Raw genomic sequence first — 19,953 nt, forward strand, 5'->3', positions numbered from 1 at the left:
GTCCATGTGTGTGCGACACAAACACCATTAAAGTTTGCTGTACGTCGGATCGAGAAGAGACTAGTGGACTGACGACAGCATCGTCATCCTTGCATCCAAAACAAAGGAGTGCACGAGGCTCAATAATTTGGATGGGACAACATTTGGAAATATGGACAGTGCTGTCTTGAGATATGGGACCCAAATTACAATTTTTTTTGAGATACAAGCTGTTTTTTATTTTTTTTATTTATTTTTTTGCTCTGACTGGCGAGCAAAAAATAAAAAGATCAGTGAATTGAGTTTAACTCACTTCACAGTAAACAACAACTTAGCAAAAATTGTCCTAACAATAGTGAATAATTGCGATAGCGGTGGTAGTATTAAGAGATGGATTGAAGTGCCCATTGAAGGAACATTATTGAAGTTGTTGTTTATTTCTATTTTGCAAGGTGGTTGTTTTCAGAAATAACTGGTGGGACGGGCAGTAAAAACCACAAACATGAATATATTGTTACATGAATACCTCTATGATGGTGTCACTCAGCAGAATGTTATTACCTTTCATTATAATGTACAAGCGGTCAAAACGTTGTGGCGTATATTTAATGCGAACACTATTAAATAGTCAGAGGAGGCAAAGTTACTCAAACAACGTAGCCCGTACTTAAGTAGAAGTACAGATGCTTGTATAAAAAAAAGATGACTAATTCTAGTACTCTGAATTCCAAAATGTACTCAAGTTCAACTGCCCGAGAGGAATCAGTTGAGGTGGCTCGGGCATCTGGTTCGGATGCCTCCTGGACGCCTCCCTGGGGAGGTGTTCCGGGCATGTCTTACCGGCGGGAGGCCCCGGGGACGACCCAGGACACGCTGGAGAGACTATGTCTCTCGGCTGTCCTGGGAACGCCTTGGGGTCCCGTCGGAGGAGCTGGCTGAAGTGGCTGGGGAGAGGGAAGTCTGGGCTTCCCTGCTAAAGCTGCTGCCCCCGCGACCCGACCCCGGATAAGCGGAAGAAGACGGACTCAAGTTCAAAAGGAAAAAGACATTTATACTGACACGGCTTACAATTTTGCCAAACAATTATGGACATTCATCCAAACAATTCCTTACTTAATAAAAAAATATATATATATACGTATATATATATATAAAATAAAATAAAATAAAATAAAATAAAATAAAATAAAATAAAATAAAATAAAATAAAATAAAAATATATATAATACCAGATCCGGTCTCAGCCCGCGTTAACGACTGCCATCAACGCCGGTGGAAATTCAGCTACTGTGGGTTGAAGACAATGGAGAGGCGAAAAAGCAGATTAAGTATGTTCGAATAGTACGAGGGCGGAACTGTGGTGAGGTGTGCTGTAAGTGTGACAGATGAGTTTAAGATGCATCAGGGATCAACTCGAAGCCCCTTTCTTTTTGCAATAGTGATGGACAAGCTGACTGATGTTAGACTGGAATGATGACATCGTGATCTACAGTGCAAAAAGGGAGAAAGTGGAGAAATATTTTGAAAAGGTGGGGAGGCATGTGCTGGAAAGGAGAGGAATGAAGATTGAGGAGACGAGAGCAAGAGTAGAGGATTTGAAGGACTTTTGGTCAACAGGCAGTGTGGTAAGGAGGTGACGAAATGGATCCAAGTTGCAACAGGTGGAGCGAAGAGTCAGGTGTTATGTGATGTTCAAGTCGCTGCCAGATGAAATGGAAAGTTTGTAGGACAGTGTTGAGGCCAGCCATGAGGTACGGATTAGAGAGAGTGGCACAGAAGAAACCACAGGAAGCAGAGCTGGAGGTGTCAGAAAACAAAGAAAACATTTTTTTTTTTTTGGAGTCACCGGGAAGAAAAGTGAGATCACCAGAAGAACAGCCAAAGTTAGACGTAATAAGCGAGATAAGTAGAGAGAGCGAACTTAGATGGTTTGGTGATGAGTGAGTATATCAGGAGAAGGGTGATGATGATGATGATGATGTTGATCGTAGCGTCATCATAGAGCGAGAAGATGACCTAAGAGAAGGTTAACGGATGTTGCGAGGGAAGGCTTGAGGGAAGTTGTTGTTAGAGATGGCGATGCAAAAGATAGACTTTGATGGAAAAGGATGATATAAGAAGATGAAGAAGAAGCATAAGATGATGATGATGATGATAATGAAGTAGGTCAGTGAAGGAGGAGAAAAAGAAGATGGAGAAGAAGCAGCATAATAATAATAATAAGAATAATATGACGATGATGATGATGATAATGATGATGAAGATGTAGAAGTAGCGGTAAAAGAAGAAAAAGAAGAACAAGAAATAGAAGAAGAAGAAGAGCATGATGATAATGATAATGATGATGATGAAGATGATGATAATGATGAAGAAGTAAAAGAAGATGTAAAAGAAGAAGAAGAAGAGGTAGAAGAGAAAGATTTTGATTTTGAAAAATGACATTTATTTTCCGCACTTATTTACATTCTTTTCATAACACACAGCTCGGCAAGAGCAAGTCAATAAATAGATAAAAAAAATAATAAAATGCTTTCACATCAGAACAACACTAAAACATAGCGTCCCCTCATTCACGTCGCACAGTGCCCCGTTAACAGTCCACATCTCACAAAAACTATCCAAATCTCCTGCTCTCTTGTAAAAACTAAAATCAATAAAGAGTCTGGACTTTATCAACTTCTGCCCCATCATCAACTTTCCTTTTTCGGGACAACCACACACCCATCTTGGCCTGGCTCAAAACAAAGTTTAAAACCCGGCTTTCTCTCCTGATCTGGCCCTTGTGGTTAAAACCATAAATAAAAGAGTGCTTGTGAAAAACTACTTTACATTGGGTAAAAACCCTACCAACCAAATCAAAAACAGATCGCAAACGTTCGCACTGATAGAAACAATGAAAGACTGTTTCCCTGTGTCCACAGAAGGGGCAGGCATCCTCCACGGCCGGACAAGAAGAAGAAGAACAAGATTTTTGATTTTGAAAAAATGACATTTATTTACCGCATTTATTTACATTCTATCCATAACACACAGCTCGGCAAGAGCAATTAAATAAATAGATAAAAAAATAATAAAATGCTTTTACATCAAGAAGAAAAAGAAGATGATGATGATGATGATGATGATGATGATGATAATGAAGTAGAAGTAGAAGTAAAAGGACAAGAAGATGAAGTAGAAGTAGAAGATGATGATGAAGATGACGATGAAGATGATGATGAAGTAGAAGTAAAAGAAGAAGAAGAAGAGGAAGAAGAAAAAGAAGAAGAAAAAGATGATGATGATGATGATGATGATGATGATGACGATGAAGTAGAAGTACAGGTAAAAGGAGAAGAAGATGAAGTAGAAGTAGAAGTAGTAGAAGAAGAAGATGATGATGATGATGATGATGATGATGATGATGATGATGAAGTAGAAGTAAAAAGGAGGAGAAGAAGATGAAGTAGAAGTAGAAGATGATGATGAAGATGATGATGAAGATGATGATGAAGGAGAAGTAAAAGAAGAAGAAAAAGATGATGATGATGATGATGATGACGATGAAGTAGAAGTACAGGTAAAAGGAGAAGAAGATGAAGTAGAAGTAGAAGTAGTAGAAGAAGAAGATGATGATGATGATGATGATGATGATGATGAAGTAGAAGTAAAAAGGAGGAGAAGAAGATGAAGTAGAAGTAGAAGATGATGATGAAGATGATGATGAAGATGATGATGAAGGAGAAGTAAAAGAAGAAGAAAAAGATGATGATGATGATGATGATGATGACGATGAAGTAGAAGTACAGGTAAAAGGAGAAGAAGATGAAGTAGAAGTAGAAGTAGTAGAAGAAGAAGATGATGATGATGGTGATGATGATGATGACGATGAAGTAGAAGTAAAAAGGAGGAGAAGAAGATGAAGTAGAAGTAGAAGTAAAAGCAGAGGAAAAGTAGCGGTAGAAGATGAGTTGACATCGACAAGAAGCGTAGTAGAAGAAGAAAATAAGAAGATTTGAAATTTGATTTTGAAAATTGACATTTATTTGCCACACTTATTTACATTCTATTCTTAACACACTGCTCGGCAAGAGCAATTAAATAAATAGATTAAAAATTAAATAAAAGAAGAAGAATGAGATGAAGAGATGAAGATGAAAAAGATGAAGAAGAGCCGCATATCCCGCCCCCAAACATAACACCGCTTTGTGATTGGGCCGTACAAAACGTGTACACATCGGTGAAAATAATCAGGCTCGGTACAAGATGAATCCTCTGGGGTGCGTGAACTCACAAATCCCGCCAGAATTCATCTTGCAGCGCAAGGTTAGCTTATCTGCTTCACTTGACAAACACTCGCGTATGTCGCATCACACAATTTGTAGCCACTCATCAGTTACCGCCATCGAAATTCCCGTCGCTTCCTTGCACTCGCCTCGTCCATCCCGATTCCTATTCGAGGTCATTTTTGGAACAAACTTGTTATTGCATCTGGAGCTGCAATTACATCTCAATTACCCAAAGCAGCAGCAGCAGTTGATCTCCTGCCTGGCTTGAGTTTCACATGCTGGCGTTGCGTGGCGACCCAACAAGTCTGAGAACTCGATAACCCGGCCAATGTGGGACTCGCCCAACAAGATCAAGTGGATAAAGTTGACTGTCGGGAACAGAAATGACATTATAAATCTGTCATGATGTGCCCACCATCAGGCTTTGACTTGCAAATGTTCACTTGGAGAAGGTGGCACTTTTGTAAGCCTGGCACATGCCCCAAACTTGTTTGTGATTAATTTCTTTAAGGTCACGTCAGCAAGGCTACAAGTAACTGAAAACTAAATGTGAGATTGGACATTTGAATAATTTCAATATCAGCTGAAAATAATATGAGAGGGTAAAATCTTTCAGTTTATTTAACTGCAATCCATCCAATTATATTATATAATAATCCCACTTTTTTTCTGGTTTAAATTTTTGTGGGCTGGATGGAGCTGCCAGTGCTGCATTTACAGCAATAGATGGAGAAATGTTTCTCTTTTGAATTTCTTTACTCTAGCACACACTGGATAAAAGCTTGAGCACACCCGGAACTAAATCTAGTGACGCTATTGTGTGACATTTTATATTGCTGGTGGGCAAGGACGCAAGTATCGACAGCAAAATATGCTCCATGATGCTGGTTCAATTCCAATTATATTTTGTTAAATGTTGTTTTCTCATCTCTTGAATTAGTGATGATTTTGGGAGGCTATAATCAAAATGAGAACTATTTCACTCTAGTGAGTTTCATGTTTTGTTTTTTCTTCATTTACAGTTAAGTGGTGCAAAGAAATATTTTTTTTCTAAATTCACTCCACACTTGCTTTTTTTTCTATTTTATGTCAAGTGTCATTGAGACAGATGCGAGGCCGTCAGCATTTGGCAGCTTCGACTTTGCGCTTTTCGTACAAATCTCATTCCTTTGCCAACCAACATTGGGAGCGGCGTGGCAAAGTTGCCGCCTGGCAAGACATTTTTCTGTCCCTGACTGCAGTCCAGCGTCCGTTTGAGAAACGTTATGGCCATCATACTACTCCAAAACATTGCATAATTTACCTTATCCATGGCAGGTTTATCAAAAAGCGATCTACACAGTGGAAAGCCTGCTATTACTACCACTGATGTTAAAACTGAACTCCTAGAGCAGGCGTTCATGCAAAGCCAGGGAAAGTCAATCTAGAGACTGAACTAAGAAAAACATTTGGGCAGGCAGCCATTTTGCAACACTACTCCAATGTCAATCAGCAAACAAGAAAAACAAGACTACAGCTTGCAAAAAACACAAAACAAATGCTGATATAGCGATTTTTGGTACACCCTGCGTATTTGTTTTGGACATGTAAACGCGTTATCATCACATCAGGCTCGCTCCTTCCAGTTTACAGAGTGAAGCAAGATCAAGGAGGAGGTTGGGTTTCACTCTCTTACGAGGCGTCGTAGCTCATCGTGACACAGCAGCCCTCCGTCTGGCTGAACACTCCCAGTAATAGCCGGGACAAAAATAGATGCTCATCATATGAAATCGATAATGTCAATTAGAAGTGACAAAAGGGGCAGGTCGGCTGGCACCGCTTGCTCGCTCATAGATTATTCTGGCGTTCATTGCTGGAATTCACACGCGTGCATGAGAAAGCCATGCTAATGTTGCAAAGTCAAAGACAAGCAATTGTGCTTTAAATGGACTGACTAACACACAGCATGTAGTTAAAGCAACAGAGGTGCACATTTAGATACACTCCATTGATGAATTTTTGCTCTGTTTTCTTAGTTTTGCATTTGATTCAACGTCAGGAAGGATTTAGTAGCCTCCAAATGCAGCACAGACTCAGAGTGCCCTCGTTGACCTTATGCAACTTCACTGTGTGACGCCATCTAGTGGACATTTAATGTCACAGACAACACGTTGAAAGCGGACAGTTGATTTATGAGAGCTAGAAAAACAGTTTTTCTAGCTCTCATAAATGAGTTTTAAACTCAATGAGCACTTCATTGACACAAGCTCGGTGTTGATTATGATTTTACTTTTTTTCCCAACCATGGTTCACCTGTTTTCTGGGTTTGGTCATGTGACATTAGCATACTGAGCCATGATTGGGCGTTGCCTGTTTCTTGAGCATGAGTGATGTCATCTTCAGTCGACAGCAAGTGGCAAAATGTCTATATTTTTTCAAATATTAATTGTACATGAAGAACAAATAAGTTCAGTCGACAACAAGTAGCAAAATGTATTTTTCAAATATATATTAATTGTACATGAAGAACAAATAAGTTATCACATTGACCAAAATGCTGAAAATGGCTGAATGAGTCAAGTATCCCTTTAAAGTACCTTAACTAGTGATCTACCTTGGGCCTTTTCAAATGAGCTCTCCCAACACGTTTTTTTGTTTGTTTTGGGTTTTTTTTGTGTCATTTTTGGTACCTTGTGGGCTTACTTTTCTCCCCATATCATGAGTCCATGATCAGCGTTTACAGTACAGACGGACCTGATTTTTAAAATAAAACTTTGACTTCTCAATATCATGAAAACATTCAAATGGAAGAAAAATGATTAATGTGCAGAACGACATAGCGTGTGTATGCAAGTTCCTGCATTGTGAAAGCCTCCTGAATGGGCATGTTGCTTGTTTCTTCTTCTGCACTTCCTCGTCATACTTAAATATTATTGACATCGCAATTGGAGTTAACTGTCAAACTAATCACACAACAGAGAAATTACACACGATGTATATGTCAATACAAGGCATATTTTGTTTTAGAAATATTGCCAGCTTTTTGCTAATAGTCAATGGGAACCCCAATTGACAGGCTAGTAAGAATTAGCGTTAAAACTCACTGGAGGAATTTACCTAAATAGTGAATATTCAAACACAAACGATAGAATAACACATAAAATGTAATATAACACAGGCATATATTTTTCCAAATCTGTGAAAAGTTGTTATATTAATAGAGTTCAACTCAATCTTAGTGTACTGCAAATCTACATGCATGTGCGGCATCACACTGCCCCAAGGAGGGCAAAGTGTGCAAAGCAGGTATTTATTTATTGCTATTTATTATATTATCATTTTAGTTGTTTTTATGGTGGTTCTTTCAAGTTATAAATACAAAATTTCTAAATCAATGAATAATCGTGCTTTTATTCCATAATCGCCCCACTATTCTATTGTATTGCAATTTCATGGAACAAATTCAAAGAATCAAGGTTTTAAATATAGACAAGTGCTTCTTGTCAATTTTAGGCCAGCAGAGAAGGCCTTGCTGGTCCACATTTTTCATATATCTCATATTTTTTCAAGTGCCCATAACGCACATCGAGAACAAAATGCATCAAGTATTTCTTTAACAGCCACACCGATGTCTGTTTATCCTGCAAGGGCTCCATCTTGCAGAGAAGTATTAGTATAATGTCAAATGTTTTTTCTTGTAATGTGCAACATAAATTACTGGCCTTTGTTTTTTTTTCTGCTGTGCTGGCTGTCACTGTGGTTTCACTGTTGCATGTTAACAGATTGCACCTCATCCATCTGCTCCCTCTGACCAAGCGCCTCCATCTGTTGATGGCACAGGTGGATGATTGGCTACAACGTCTCCCGAAACCTCAGACTCATTTAGTCTTTGTACCCGGTGAACGGCTCCAACCAAGTGAGTTGCCGCCTTTCGCCGGAGCGCGCAGTCTGCGCTGACCGTACCGATGATGCCACTCCAAGGAAAGTGTTGGAAGCACTTATATTGCTATAATTATCAACATCGTATATACATATAACTTAAAGGGTTAAAACGCTGCAACACCGACGCTAATCATCAAAGTGGAAATCAAGGCAAAAAATGTTCTTTGCAATAATATGTTCGTTTGTGGCATAATAATAATGTACTCCTTGTCATCGATCTCAGGATGCCGCCATTTTGTCCTATGCTACTGTCAGAAATTGACGTCAAAGTGCCCTCGGGCTCGCATTAGAATTTATTTAAAAAAAATAATACATTAAAAATAAGAATAGATGACTTCAGTCTCATTATATTCAAACTTTTATCAAAAAATCTGAATTAACTCATTCACTAACATTGACGGCTATAAATGTCAAAAATTAATTTGAACTATTTCTATTAGTTTAACCATTTTTTTCCACTTTTGTTGAAAATCTAGATTTTTTTATTGTTCATTTAGTTTTGTATATAAAATTTGTGGTTAATCGCAATTTAACTAGTGAAGTCATGCGATTAATTACAATTAAAAACTTTAATCACCTGACGCCCGAATTTTTTATATTTTCTTTCTTTTTTAAATTCATTCACTGCCGTTGACGGCTATAAACGTCAAAAAATAATTTGAACTATTTCTATTAGTTTAACATTTTTTCCACTTTTGTTAACAAGAGTATAAAAACCTAGAATTTTTTTATTGTACATTTAGAACATATACAATTTGTGATTATTCGTGAGTTAACTAGTGAAGTCATGTGATTAATTATAATTAAAAATGTAATCACCTCTTGCCCCTAATTTTTAATCATCTTTTTTTTAATGAATTTATGGCAGTGAATGAGTTAATTTTGGTGAGATGACCACTTTACCATATTTATCATAATCTCAGAATATAGAATTACGGAATTTTTAAATCTTGAAAAAAGTAACTTTATCCTCGTAGGATATAGTTTTCCCCACCCCAAAAATGACTTGAGTCTTTGACTTGAATCTTGAAAGACTAACTATGAAAATATATATATATATATATATATATATATTGCCGTCAAATTATGTTCTTTTATCAAAAACCACAACCACTAAAGTACACCTTGACATTTGGGAAGCAATCTAAACTTTTGCAGTGGCTCCAAGTTCTACACAATCCCGTTCCTTCCATACTTCCAAAGAGCAAGTGTGTTTCGAACCTTTTCATGACAGCGCGCCACAGAGCAGAGAAGCCTTTCAGGGAGTCTGACAGCATTAAAGTTACATTGGTGCTTTTAGCGAGCGGCCTCCAGAGAGCGTTCAGCTTCACTTGATGTGCAAACAGACAACGACATGGCTCATGTGCTTCTGAAGCTGCGGTGTCATGCCGGTGGGAGTTGCACACTCATCGTTTCATCAGACGCAGCTCCCCGGATGGCACATGACACTGTCGAGGTGATGACATCAGAAATGCGCAAATATTCATCTTTAGTAAGCATTTACATGGCCCACTTAAAGTGCAAGTATATAATTTTCCAACAAAACTCAAACTCCGGTCCAATTAGTCCAATAAATGGCTTCTTATTTATCAAATGTATCAATTTTGCAAAGGGCAATTGAAGGGAAAATAACCATGGTTTGATATGTCCTCATGTAACCTCTTATATAAGGATATGTTGTCCTGAACTGTTGTACGAATCCAGCTGCCCAACAATTTGTGAATAAAGGGCGGAATCAGCCTGGGAGTGAATGCCTTGTTTATACTACAGTTTTCCCTGCTTTGCAAAACATGTTTTCGAAAGTGTCTGAGAAAGGGCTTGGCTAGCCCGGTTTCTCACGCTAACGAATAAAAGACGGAGCGGCACATGGTCCGGTCAGAGTCAGCTGTGGAATACGTACGATTGCCCAGCCGTTTTGCAGCTCGTTCTACCCGGACCGTGGGCTCTCCGGTCTAGTGTCAAGGTAAGCGCTGATGATGATCATATTATGCTGCTTAACGTTGTAGTGTATTGGTTGCTGTTTGCGGGGAATAAAAGGCACCATTATTCTAGCAAAGCGAGTTGTGATTATTGCCGTTTGCGGGGAATAAAAGGTACAATTATTCTAGCACAGCACAGGTGTTGATTACTGTTTGCGGGGAATAAAACGTACGATTATTCTAGCACAGTCCAGGTGTAGATTGCTGTTTGCGGGGAATAAAAGGCACAATTATTCTAGCGCAGTAAATCAGTCTCTGTGTATTCATTGTTACCGCCGATCACTCACGATCCTGCATAAAAATATAAAGGTGAAGTAGTGTTTTCCACAAAACAGCAATCAACTCAAAAGCCACGCCAGACAAAAACAAAACAAAAATGTGACCACCCTGGGGGACAGAGGTTGGTATTAACTAGAGCTGCAGAATTAATCAAATTTGAATAATGATTATAATTTTGTCTGTCACAATTAAATGAGCCTAGTAGTTGGCAATATTCACATTCAGGCTCTGCTGCATATCTAACCAAATATTTTCTCAGCCAGTAGTCAGCCAACCACCAGGGAGCAAATGCATGGTTATGACTTTATTAAGCTACCTCTATCACCAGTGAGTGCCTTTGGTCACTCAGTGGACTGATGTAGTGACAGGAAAATGAAGCTTCATAAATCTTCATGAAGCACTTGCGATATATATATTTTTTACTCCTCTAGAGGGTGATCTTGGCTTAAAGAGAAAGGCTAGTGAAAATTGATTACATTTCCATTGCATCTTTAAACTAAGAGTGCCATCTACAGGAATAAAAAAATATCACAAGTGCTTCATGAAGCTTCATTTTTCCATCACTACGAGCGAAGCACATCAAGAGAAGAAAGTGCAGAAAAAAATTAGATTTGAGGATCATCATGAGCAAGTGCCTGGAAAAGATCTGACATTGCTATCTGGGCTTGTTTTGGATTCAGGGCAAGTAGCATTAAATTAAATAATGGCCTATTTATTCAGCTAGCCAATTGCTGATCTTCTTGCAATTCCTTATACACTTTGTGCGCACTACGCAATCTTTGGTATGGACACCAGCAAATCTGCTATACTTCTGCCATAGGCTGCGCTGAATTTAAAGGGAATGAGAGGAGCCGCTTCGATTGGCCGGGAAGCAAGTCAGCTGTGTTCACTCCCACGACGTCGCACAGGAAAAATTCTAACTGTGATCAGAGATGGGAAATATCAAGAAAGTAAAAACCCTGCCACCGTTTGGCTCTACCAACAGGTGCTTCTACTCAACTGGAAGGTAAACAAGGTCAGGTGAGTAGAAGCACCTGCGGGCTACAGCCAAACTCTGGCAGGATTTTTTTCGGAACCTGAATTTCCCATCTCTGACTGTGATCATCTAAAATACCAAACAAAAGAAAACTCAGACCATGTTTTGTGTTAGATTTACAGTGGGCACGAAAACAGGGCAATACAATTAAACTGTTCTCAGTATTTGCACTCAATTTCATACTTCAACTTCAAATATACGTCATATTGTTTAGAAACAAATCACGACAATGCTTTTTCATTGAAATTTAAGCAATGCAAAATGTCTTGGTGGATAGGTTGTCCCAAAAATCCGCGAGTATACCAACCGCGAGTAGTCGGGGGTTCACTGTATTCAGAGTACCCACCCCACTCGCTCCCCCTCCCCTCCTGGTCTCTCCGCTCTCCGAACAGAACCGAGTGATTCCGCAAATATACGAGCTAGCTGCGTCCGAGCGAGCAGCCATAATTGGGATTATTCGGGAATAATTCGCTCAATCCAGCCGCTGCTTCTTCTCCTCCTGGCCTTTCCCCCCCTCCCCCGTTTTTCTTTTTTCGCTGTCGTCGTCGTCAAGCGTCGTCATTTCGACATCGCCGGCGCTCGTGAATTTATTCTGTTTGTGACGCTGTCATGGAGGCTTTTCTTTTTTATTCCGATCGGACTATCCCCTCGCAGGCGTCCACCTTCGCTGGACAGCAAAATAAAGGCTGCATTTGAAGTGTTGCGAGGAAAGCCATCCATCGTTTTTCCTCTTCATCCCCCCAGTGAAAGATGGAGAAAGAGATTTATGGAGGCGCTCGTGTGTGTGGACTGATTGTTCCGGTGCCAGTCGCCCAAATCCACGTCAAGAGCATCGGAGGGGCCGCGCGGCCGTTTTCCGCCGTCTGTGGGTGGCTTTTTCATCCCAAGCATTGAAAATCTGACATCATTTGGATAAATGAACGCAACAAGATCTTTTTTTTTCTCCCCTCCCCGTTCGTCCTCTGGAGAGCCACCTTCGACGTGATGCAGCACAGACTCTGTTTACACGACTGATGCTCAAAAGCAAACGCGTGGATATACGTCTGCTTTGGGGTGATTTTTTTTTTTGTTTTTTTGTTTCCCTTTGCCATCACGTTAAATGAGGGCTCGGCGTCTTCTTCGTCTTCGGCTTGTCTGATCCGATGCTGAGTCTTCCGTGGGGGCGAGTGGGGTGTCTCGTGTTGATCATATGTTCCCCGATTGTCGCTTTGGATGGATTTATGTATAACAGGTGTTGTGCACAACACGAGCATGAGGCTTCATTGTGTACTGCTGCTCTTCTTCTCTCCGTGCAAGCGACGGTGAGACAAAGCGACGGCCTCGTTTTTTTCCCCCCACCAGTTTTTTGGGGGGTTTGTTTTGCCAAAGGAGGAAATGAAAGGTAGGTTGGAATTGCTTACACGCACACACATAGACAGAAGGGGGGGGGGGGGGGTTGACACCTGTTTGTGTGTTTTGCTGCCCATCCACAGGGCCTAGCAGGCCTCCTGCAAGCTCGCGTAATATATGAATCAAGGTGGCAAAGGGCTGTTCGTGTAATCAACGCGAGCTCACTGCTTGTGTGCGTGGCCTACATTGACGAGGAAGGCCCACCTTGACGAGCCCATTTGATGAAAATGTCTCCCCCGTTGTCATAATTACACTTACGTGTGGCGCAGGAAGGGGTGCGGTGGTGGCAGTAATGAGGGGGGGGGGGGGCTGTCCTCCACTGACACACAAAGCGTACAGTTTGGTTTGTTGGACAGTGTCTTCTACCCCCCCCCCCCACATCGCCCCCACCCCCGTGCATTCAGTCAAACACCCACACTTGCACAAAGTATGCGAGCTGTTGTATCTTAGCAACGGGATGGATAATTACTGAGAGAGCCGAGGAGCTGGCATGCTGTCGAGCTGCTGATCTGATCCCAGCCTTAAGAGGAACGAAGAAGATTTCCATGGCGGTCCGTGTCCGTCTCTTGCCGAGGGAGGAGGGCGGCGGGGGATGGGGAAGGGGGCGCACGCAGCCGTTCATGAAAATGTGCGTCTGTGTGTTCACAGGTGGCGAGCTTGTGGACAAAAGAGGAGAGATGACGTGTAGAAAAGGCTTCTCCTTGTAAAGCAGACGACGGCTGTAAGAGGATCAGTGGAGCTTATAAGGCAGGCAGGCAGGCACGCCCGTGCGGAGGCAGGCAGGAGGCCGACACAATGGCCAACCAGAGCTTCGCCATGGACGGGCCCGGCAGCTTGCTGGCCGGGCTGGCCTCGCAGAGCGGGCCGGCCCGAGGAGGCAGCAGCAGCAGCAGCAGCGACAGCGGCGACGGAGAAGCAGGGGGAGGAATCTCGGCCTCGGATGTATCGGCGTACTTCAAGCTGATCTTCTTGGGCTTGATCATCTGCATCAGCCTGGCGGGCAACCTCCTGGTCTCCCTGCTGGTCCTCCGAGACCGGACGCTTCACAAGGCGCCGTACTTCTTCCTGCTGGATCTGTGCCTGGCCGACGCGGTGCGCTCGGCCGCCTGCTTCCCCTTCGTGCTGGTGTCGGTGCACAACAGCTCGGTGTGGACTTACAGCGACCTGAGCTGCAAAGTGGTGGCGTTCATGGCCGTGCTCTTTTGTTTCCACGCTGCCTTCATGCTCTTCTGCGTGGCCGTCACCCGCTACCTTGCCATCGCCCACCACCGCTTCTACGCCAAGCGCATGACCATCTGGACCTGCGCCGCCATCATTTGCATGGTGTGGACTTTGGCGGTGGCCATGGCCTTCCCGCCCGTCTTCGACGTGGGGACGTACAAGTTCATCCGGGAGGAGGATCAGTGCATTTTTGAACACCGCTACCTGAAGACCAACGACACCCTGGGCTTCATGCTCATGCTGGCCGTGGTGGTCCTGGCCACGCACGGCTTCTACGCCAAACTGCTGCTGTTCGAGTACAGGCACCGCAAGATGAAACCGGTCCAGCTGGTGCCGGCCATCAGCCAGAACTGGACCTTCCACGGTCCCGGCGCCACCGGTCAGGCGGCGGCAAACTGGATCGCCGGGTTCGGCCGGGGTCCCATGCCGCCCACTCTGCTGGGAATCCGGCAAAATCTACATAATCAACACCGGCGGCTGCTGGGGATGGACGAGGTGCGGTCCGAGAGGAGGCTGGGCCGCATGTTCTACACCATCACCCTGCTCTTCCTGGTTCTGTGGGCTCCCTACATCGTGGCGTGCTTCTGGAGGGTCTTCGTCAAGTCGTGCAGCATCCCTCACAAGTACCTCTCCGTCACCGTGTGGATGAGCTTCGCCCAGGCCGGGGTCAACCCCATCATCTGCCTGCTGCTCAACGAAGATCTTCGAAAAGTGCTGCGGGCCCACCTGCCCGCCTACTGGAGGACTAAACAACACCTGCCCCAGGATGAGGCCTACTGCATCATGTGAGGTGGGGGAATGTGCTTTGGAGCAACCAGCGCAGGCGCAGTGCCATTTCAAAGAAGAATGTCGATATTTGTGCCAGCGGTTTTTGGACGGGGGCTCACCCACACTTGAATGGTTTGGATTCCTCGCGATGGATTAATAGGCAAGCTCAGTCCAATAAGTGAGACGGATGCCATTTTTAAAGGGGAAAACAACGTTAAATATTTCTTGACAATAATTATGTTATATGTGATCTCACTAGTCTAAACATGGCATTCGAATTAACTCCCAAAAACGTATAAAAACGTACTATTTAAAATATTGCTATGGTCCCAAAAACGTATTTCTACGTTTTTATGTTTGTTTTTTTTTTATGCTAGAGCATACAGAAGGCTTTGCAGCCTCTGACCTGAAGAGGTCGCTTAAAGCAATGGTAGTTATTGCAAAAAACGGCCAGTAGCTGGCAGCAGAGTATAAAAGATCAACCAGGGCCATGAAAGAGCTTCCTCTTTCCCCCACTGTTTTAAACAGATTGTGCAAAATGGAAACAGATACAAAAATACTTTTTTTTCTGATGAAAGAAGAGACTCTAATCTTTCTTTTGGTAGGTTCCATGTTTTTACTTCAATAGAACACAATATTCTGTGGGCCGGGAGCGAAGGGGGTTGCTTCAGTCAAAATGGTTGGGAGTGAATGAGTTAGTATTGCGTAAGTGGAATATGAGTTATTTAGCAAAATCCAGCCGTTTTTATTCATCTCAGGGGGCGGCCATTTTGCCAATTGCTGTCGACGGAAGATGACATCACAGTTGCTTAGGGCTCCGGCAATAACCAATCACAGCTGAGCTGTGATTGGTTGTTCCCTGATTTTCACTCGACAGCAAGTGGCAAAATGGCCGCCTTCTGATATTTATAAAAATTGCTGGATTTTGCTGCTTAACTTAACGCAATATTAACCAAAATATCGTATTTCGATTAGTGGGGCTACATAGAACATATTATTGTCAAGTAATTTTTGGGGGGTTGACTTCCCCTTTAATATCATGTTGCCTTATTTCAGAGCGACACATCAGTGTCTGTGTCAAAAGGCACAAAACTGAGCATTACAACTGCGGGATAAAATGTTTTGATCGGAACGGTACGAACTTGAAAGACAGAACGAATTTGAGGAGTTTTTGAAGGATGGCGCGTCCACCTGGGACTCCGTTTCATGCTAATGCAAGGAGATCATTGGATGTGGAAGGAACCGTTTTAAAAGCAGTTACGAACCCAAACATGCTTGAGTTTTTTGGACTTCATTTAGGGTGCGTTACATTTCTTTGTATCATAAGAAAAAAAATGCCTGTTTTCCTTTATTTGTAAACAATACATGTTAAGCAGATGACACTATTTTGAAATATGACTTGATTTCATATTGTATAGACTGTACAGGAACGCTAATTCCTGCTTGTGTGTTTTTATATCGCATTTGTGCCGTAGGTGTGCGAGGGTAAGCCTGCTCTGATGTTGCCATGTTGGTTCTACTGCTGTGTCATATTTAGGCCTGGTACACACACAAGGACTTTTGGGGTTTTAAACCTTTAAGAGATTGTTTATGAACAGACGCCACACATGATGGCAACAAATCTGGCATTCAACAGTTTCTGTTCTACCAATCTAGAATCCGGTGCTCCAAGACAGAAATCTCACGTGATCGAACAAAAACAAAGAAGAAGAAACAGAAAAAAAAAAACGGGAAACAACTAACACATTATGGAAAAGGAGACACGAAAGGATGGAATGATGTTGGTCTTGGGACTATATTTTTCATGAAAAAAAAATCATGAACTGAAAACAGGAAAGACCGTGGAAATAATCCTGGAGACTGCGTGAAAAGAGACTTTGTAGCCTACTAGGCCAGCTAAAGGTAAGTTCTCAAATGAGGATAACAGCCAGTGTTGTTATAGGAGTAACATTAGACATTGCTTTTATTAACAAAATGTTTTTTGTTACTTTATTCTGGTCACTTCTTAATTGGTTACATTCACGCCAAAATTCTCAAATTTGGGATTCACGTGTCGATTTTTCCATAATATTTAAGGTTGCCATCTTGAACCATTTTAACCCCAAATTATGGGGACAAATGAACTCTCATTTTAAAGGATTATCTTGTAAGACAGCCTGGCATTTGTGGTCCTTGAAAGAGAAGGGGCAAAATTAGGACATAAACAGTGCGATTGTCTTGATGTGTGTACCAGGTCTTTACACCAACAAGACCAACATGCTTATAGAAGTCACACAGTCAGAAAATGTGAGGGCTCGATGATGTTAAAAAAAAAAAAAAATCGAAGTATAACAATGTGGCTGGCATACGACAAGCCATCAAATGATGTGTCTTCAAAATGGATTCCAAAACATTAAAGGGGAACTAAACTCAAATATTTTTTAAAGCACGGATGCATTGTATGTGCCAGCACTTGTCAAAATACGGCAGGCTGTTTTGATTAATATTGCGTTTGCATAAAATAAAAATGAAAGTGGTTAGTAGAAAGTGTTAACTGGGGGCGCCATGTTGGGCGAAATCATGATTAGCTGAGACCAAGTGCCAATGAAGTGTTGTAAAAACTTCACCTTAAAGTGTTTCTCACAATTGAGAATGTCGATTTTTGACAAAAAGTGAAAGTAGTTAAGTTAGATATATTTGAGTAAGCCTGTTTTGCTAAAAATGTATTGCTGTAAAGCTTTGGTGGAAAGTGCAATTGTGGCAGGTAAAGTAAAAAAAAAAAAATCTTTACAATCTCACGGGGCGGCCATTTTGATACTTACAGTCAACTAAAAATGACATCACAGTGCCTCAGGTAACGACCGTCATGTTTCACCTGTTTGTGGTTTGGTCATATGACGTGCGCAAGGTGAGCCCTTATGTTGTATTCGAGGCTACTCGGAAGTCGGACTTTTCCGACTTCAAACCAGGAAGTGTGTAAGGGAACGCCCCCTTGAACTCGGAAATCCCACTTGCGAAGTTGGAAAAGTAAAAGTACCCCGACGGTTTACAATGTGACGTCACTCAACAATGGCGACCCCCAGACCGTAAATGGTAAAACACAAATTTGCTCAAGTATAAAAATAGATAGCTTTCTTCATAAGTATTCAACATAATTTCACATAACACAACATACGTAACAGTAAGCAGATATCTCTCTGCATGAAATTATACGTGAACGACTGAACTGTATGGAACGCTTATGAAATAAGATGCCACTTCATTCATATTCTACAAACAAAATATTCATCAGAAAACCACGTTTAGACTATTGGGGGTACATAGAACATATTCTAAAAAAAAAATTTGACTTGACTTTCCTTGTGTGTAGACTTTTTTGACGATTAAATGAGTTGTTAGCTATGGAAGACCAAAACTGCCAAAATTCAAAATAAATGACTAAAAGTGAAAATAAAAAAAGGATATAAAAAATATAATTCGAAAATTTAATCTAAAAAAATATATATATAATTGGAAATAAAAAATATATGAATATATATAAATACATTTGTATTTATTCTTTTATATTTTTTTTAATATACGTTTTTATTTTCACTTTTTAGTCATTTATTTATTTTGAATTTTGGCAGTTTTGGTCCATACTGCCAGGACGAAATATTATTCAAATGAGGGGGCGGTTCTAAGCGTGTCTTGGTTTGGACGCCGTCGTTGCAAACTGCCTTTCAATGGTCGAGTGGGCGGGTCGGCGAACAAGGAAGTCTCGCCGACTTGAATGGAGAGCTCTAGCAATGGACGACTATCTGCTCCACTGTCACCTCGACTTGTTGTCAAGCAACTCAAGTCGCTAAAGTTGTGGTGACAGTGGACAAGATGGTCGTCGATTGCTGGTGGTATATAGTTGTTTTATTATCATTAATATTTATATTTAATTTTCGAATTCTATTTTTATATCGTTTATATTTTCACTTTTAGTTATTTATTCATTCATTTTCTTAAATTTTGGCAGTTTGTGTCCTCCGTAGTTAACGGCCAGCTGGTGCGAGCAGATGGTGATTTTTTTTGACAGCTCTATGGAGCTTGTTGCTGATATTTACCAAGTCTGTTTTCTTAGTGAAAAGGCTGCTGCATAAGATGGACATGACAGATACACATCACATTCTTGTGTCAATGAAAAGAGCTTTAAAAAAAATGATGGCCGCCTTAAGTGAGTACGTTTTAAACTAGATTTAAGTGAACAGCAGCGTATTAAGATGCGCACACTTAGAATACAACTGACATATTTGGTTTAGTTCCCCTTTAAAGTACAATAAAAATGCAAAATAGTGGTGAATGATAAAAAGAAAAGAAACAGACAAGTTGAAATTGTTAATGATGATGTACATTGTATTCCAAAATATGCAAATATTTGCAGATGTGTGATGATGTGATGATGGGGAATGTTTTTCAAGTAACGCTAAGTAAGCTCAGAATGACGAAGCCCAGTGGGAGAGTGAAAAGTGAATGTTAGCGGGCCTGCTCAGTGCTCATGTTTCCCTCCCACGTGAGTGTCCGGATCAAAGTCTCCCATCTGGAAGTCCCGCGACATCGAGTCAAGTCATCCAGTGTCCAAATTAAGATTTGTGCCATGCAAATGTCCCACCTGAGGTGCATTCGTCATAGATACATGTGTGCAGTCTATCTTGAATGTGGCCACTTGCACTGCGTTAGCATGTGTCCCATTTCAGATCCGAGTCAGGTGGGGGACTAACTTGTACAGATGTTGATACGGAACGTCAAAAGTGAAAAGTGAACTGAGGTCTGTGATTTTTACATCTGCCGTTGCTTTGCGAGATGATCTTGTGTAAACTGTACAGTTGAGCTGAGGTGGCTCTTTTGCCCACTCGTCAATAAAGACTCTACTTTTGATGCATTCAGTTTTTGTTTTTTTTGTTGTTGCCTGGGAAGCCAGACGGCCGCACCACTGCATACTTCACTGGAAATACCACATCTGTATTTGCAATAAAATAGCACAAAGAAGCATTTGGGGTATACTAAAAGGGATACAATGGTGATTTGAGATATGAGCGACCTGACTTGGGAGTTTTAGTCATTCAGAATTTTATTTTTTGTTCTTGCTGGAACTTGTGAATGCAAA

The 19,953-nt window shown here is 41.4% G+C and overlaps 1 protein-coding gene across 1 annotated transcript; it reads left to right on the top strand.

Moving 5' to 3' along the window:
* Positions 1–11,880: 11,880 nt before the first annotated feature.
* gpr173 (G protein-coupled receptor 173) lies at positions 11,881–19,728 on the top strand. Its single transcript, XM_077545659.1, has 2 exons — positions 11,881–12,843; positions 13,500–19,728. Exon 2 carries the CDS (start codon positions 13,647–13,649, stop codon positions 14,859–14,861), a length of 1,215 nt encoding a protein of 404 aa, XP_077401785.1. The 5' UTR covers positions 11,881–12,843; positions 13,500–13,646; the 3' UTR covers positions 14,862–19,728.
* The last annotated feature ends 225 nt before the right edge of the window (positions 19,729–19,953 follow it).

This window comes from Vanacampus margaritifer, chromosome 1, assembly GCF_051991255.1.
Source record: "Vanacampus margaritifer isolate UIUO_Vmar chromosome 1, RoL_Vmar_1.0, whole genome shotgun sequence".
Taxonomy (NCBI): Eukaryota; Metazoa; Chordata; class Actinopteri; order Syngnathiformes; family Syngnathidae; genus Vanacampus; species Vanacampus margaritifer.

Excerpts from the sequence above, each read along its gene's own strand:
- gpr173 (XM_077545659.1), top strand. The coding sequence starts at position 13,647 with ATGGCCAACCAGAGCTTCGCCATGGACGGGCCCGGCAGCTTGCTGGCC.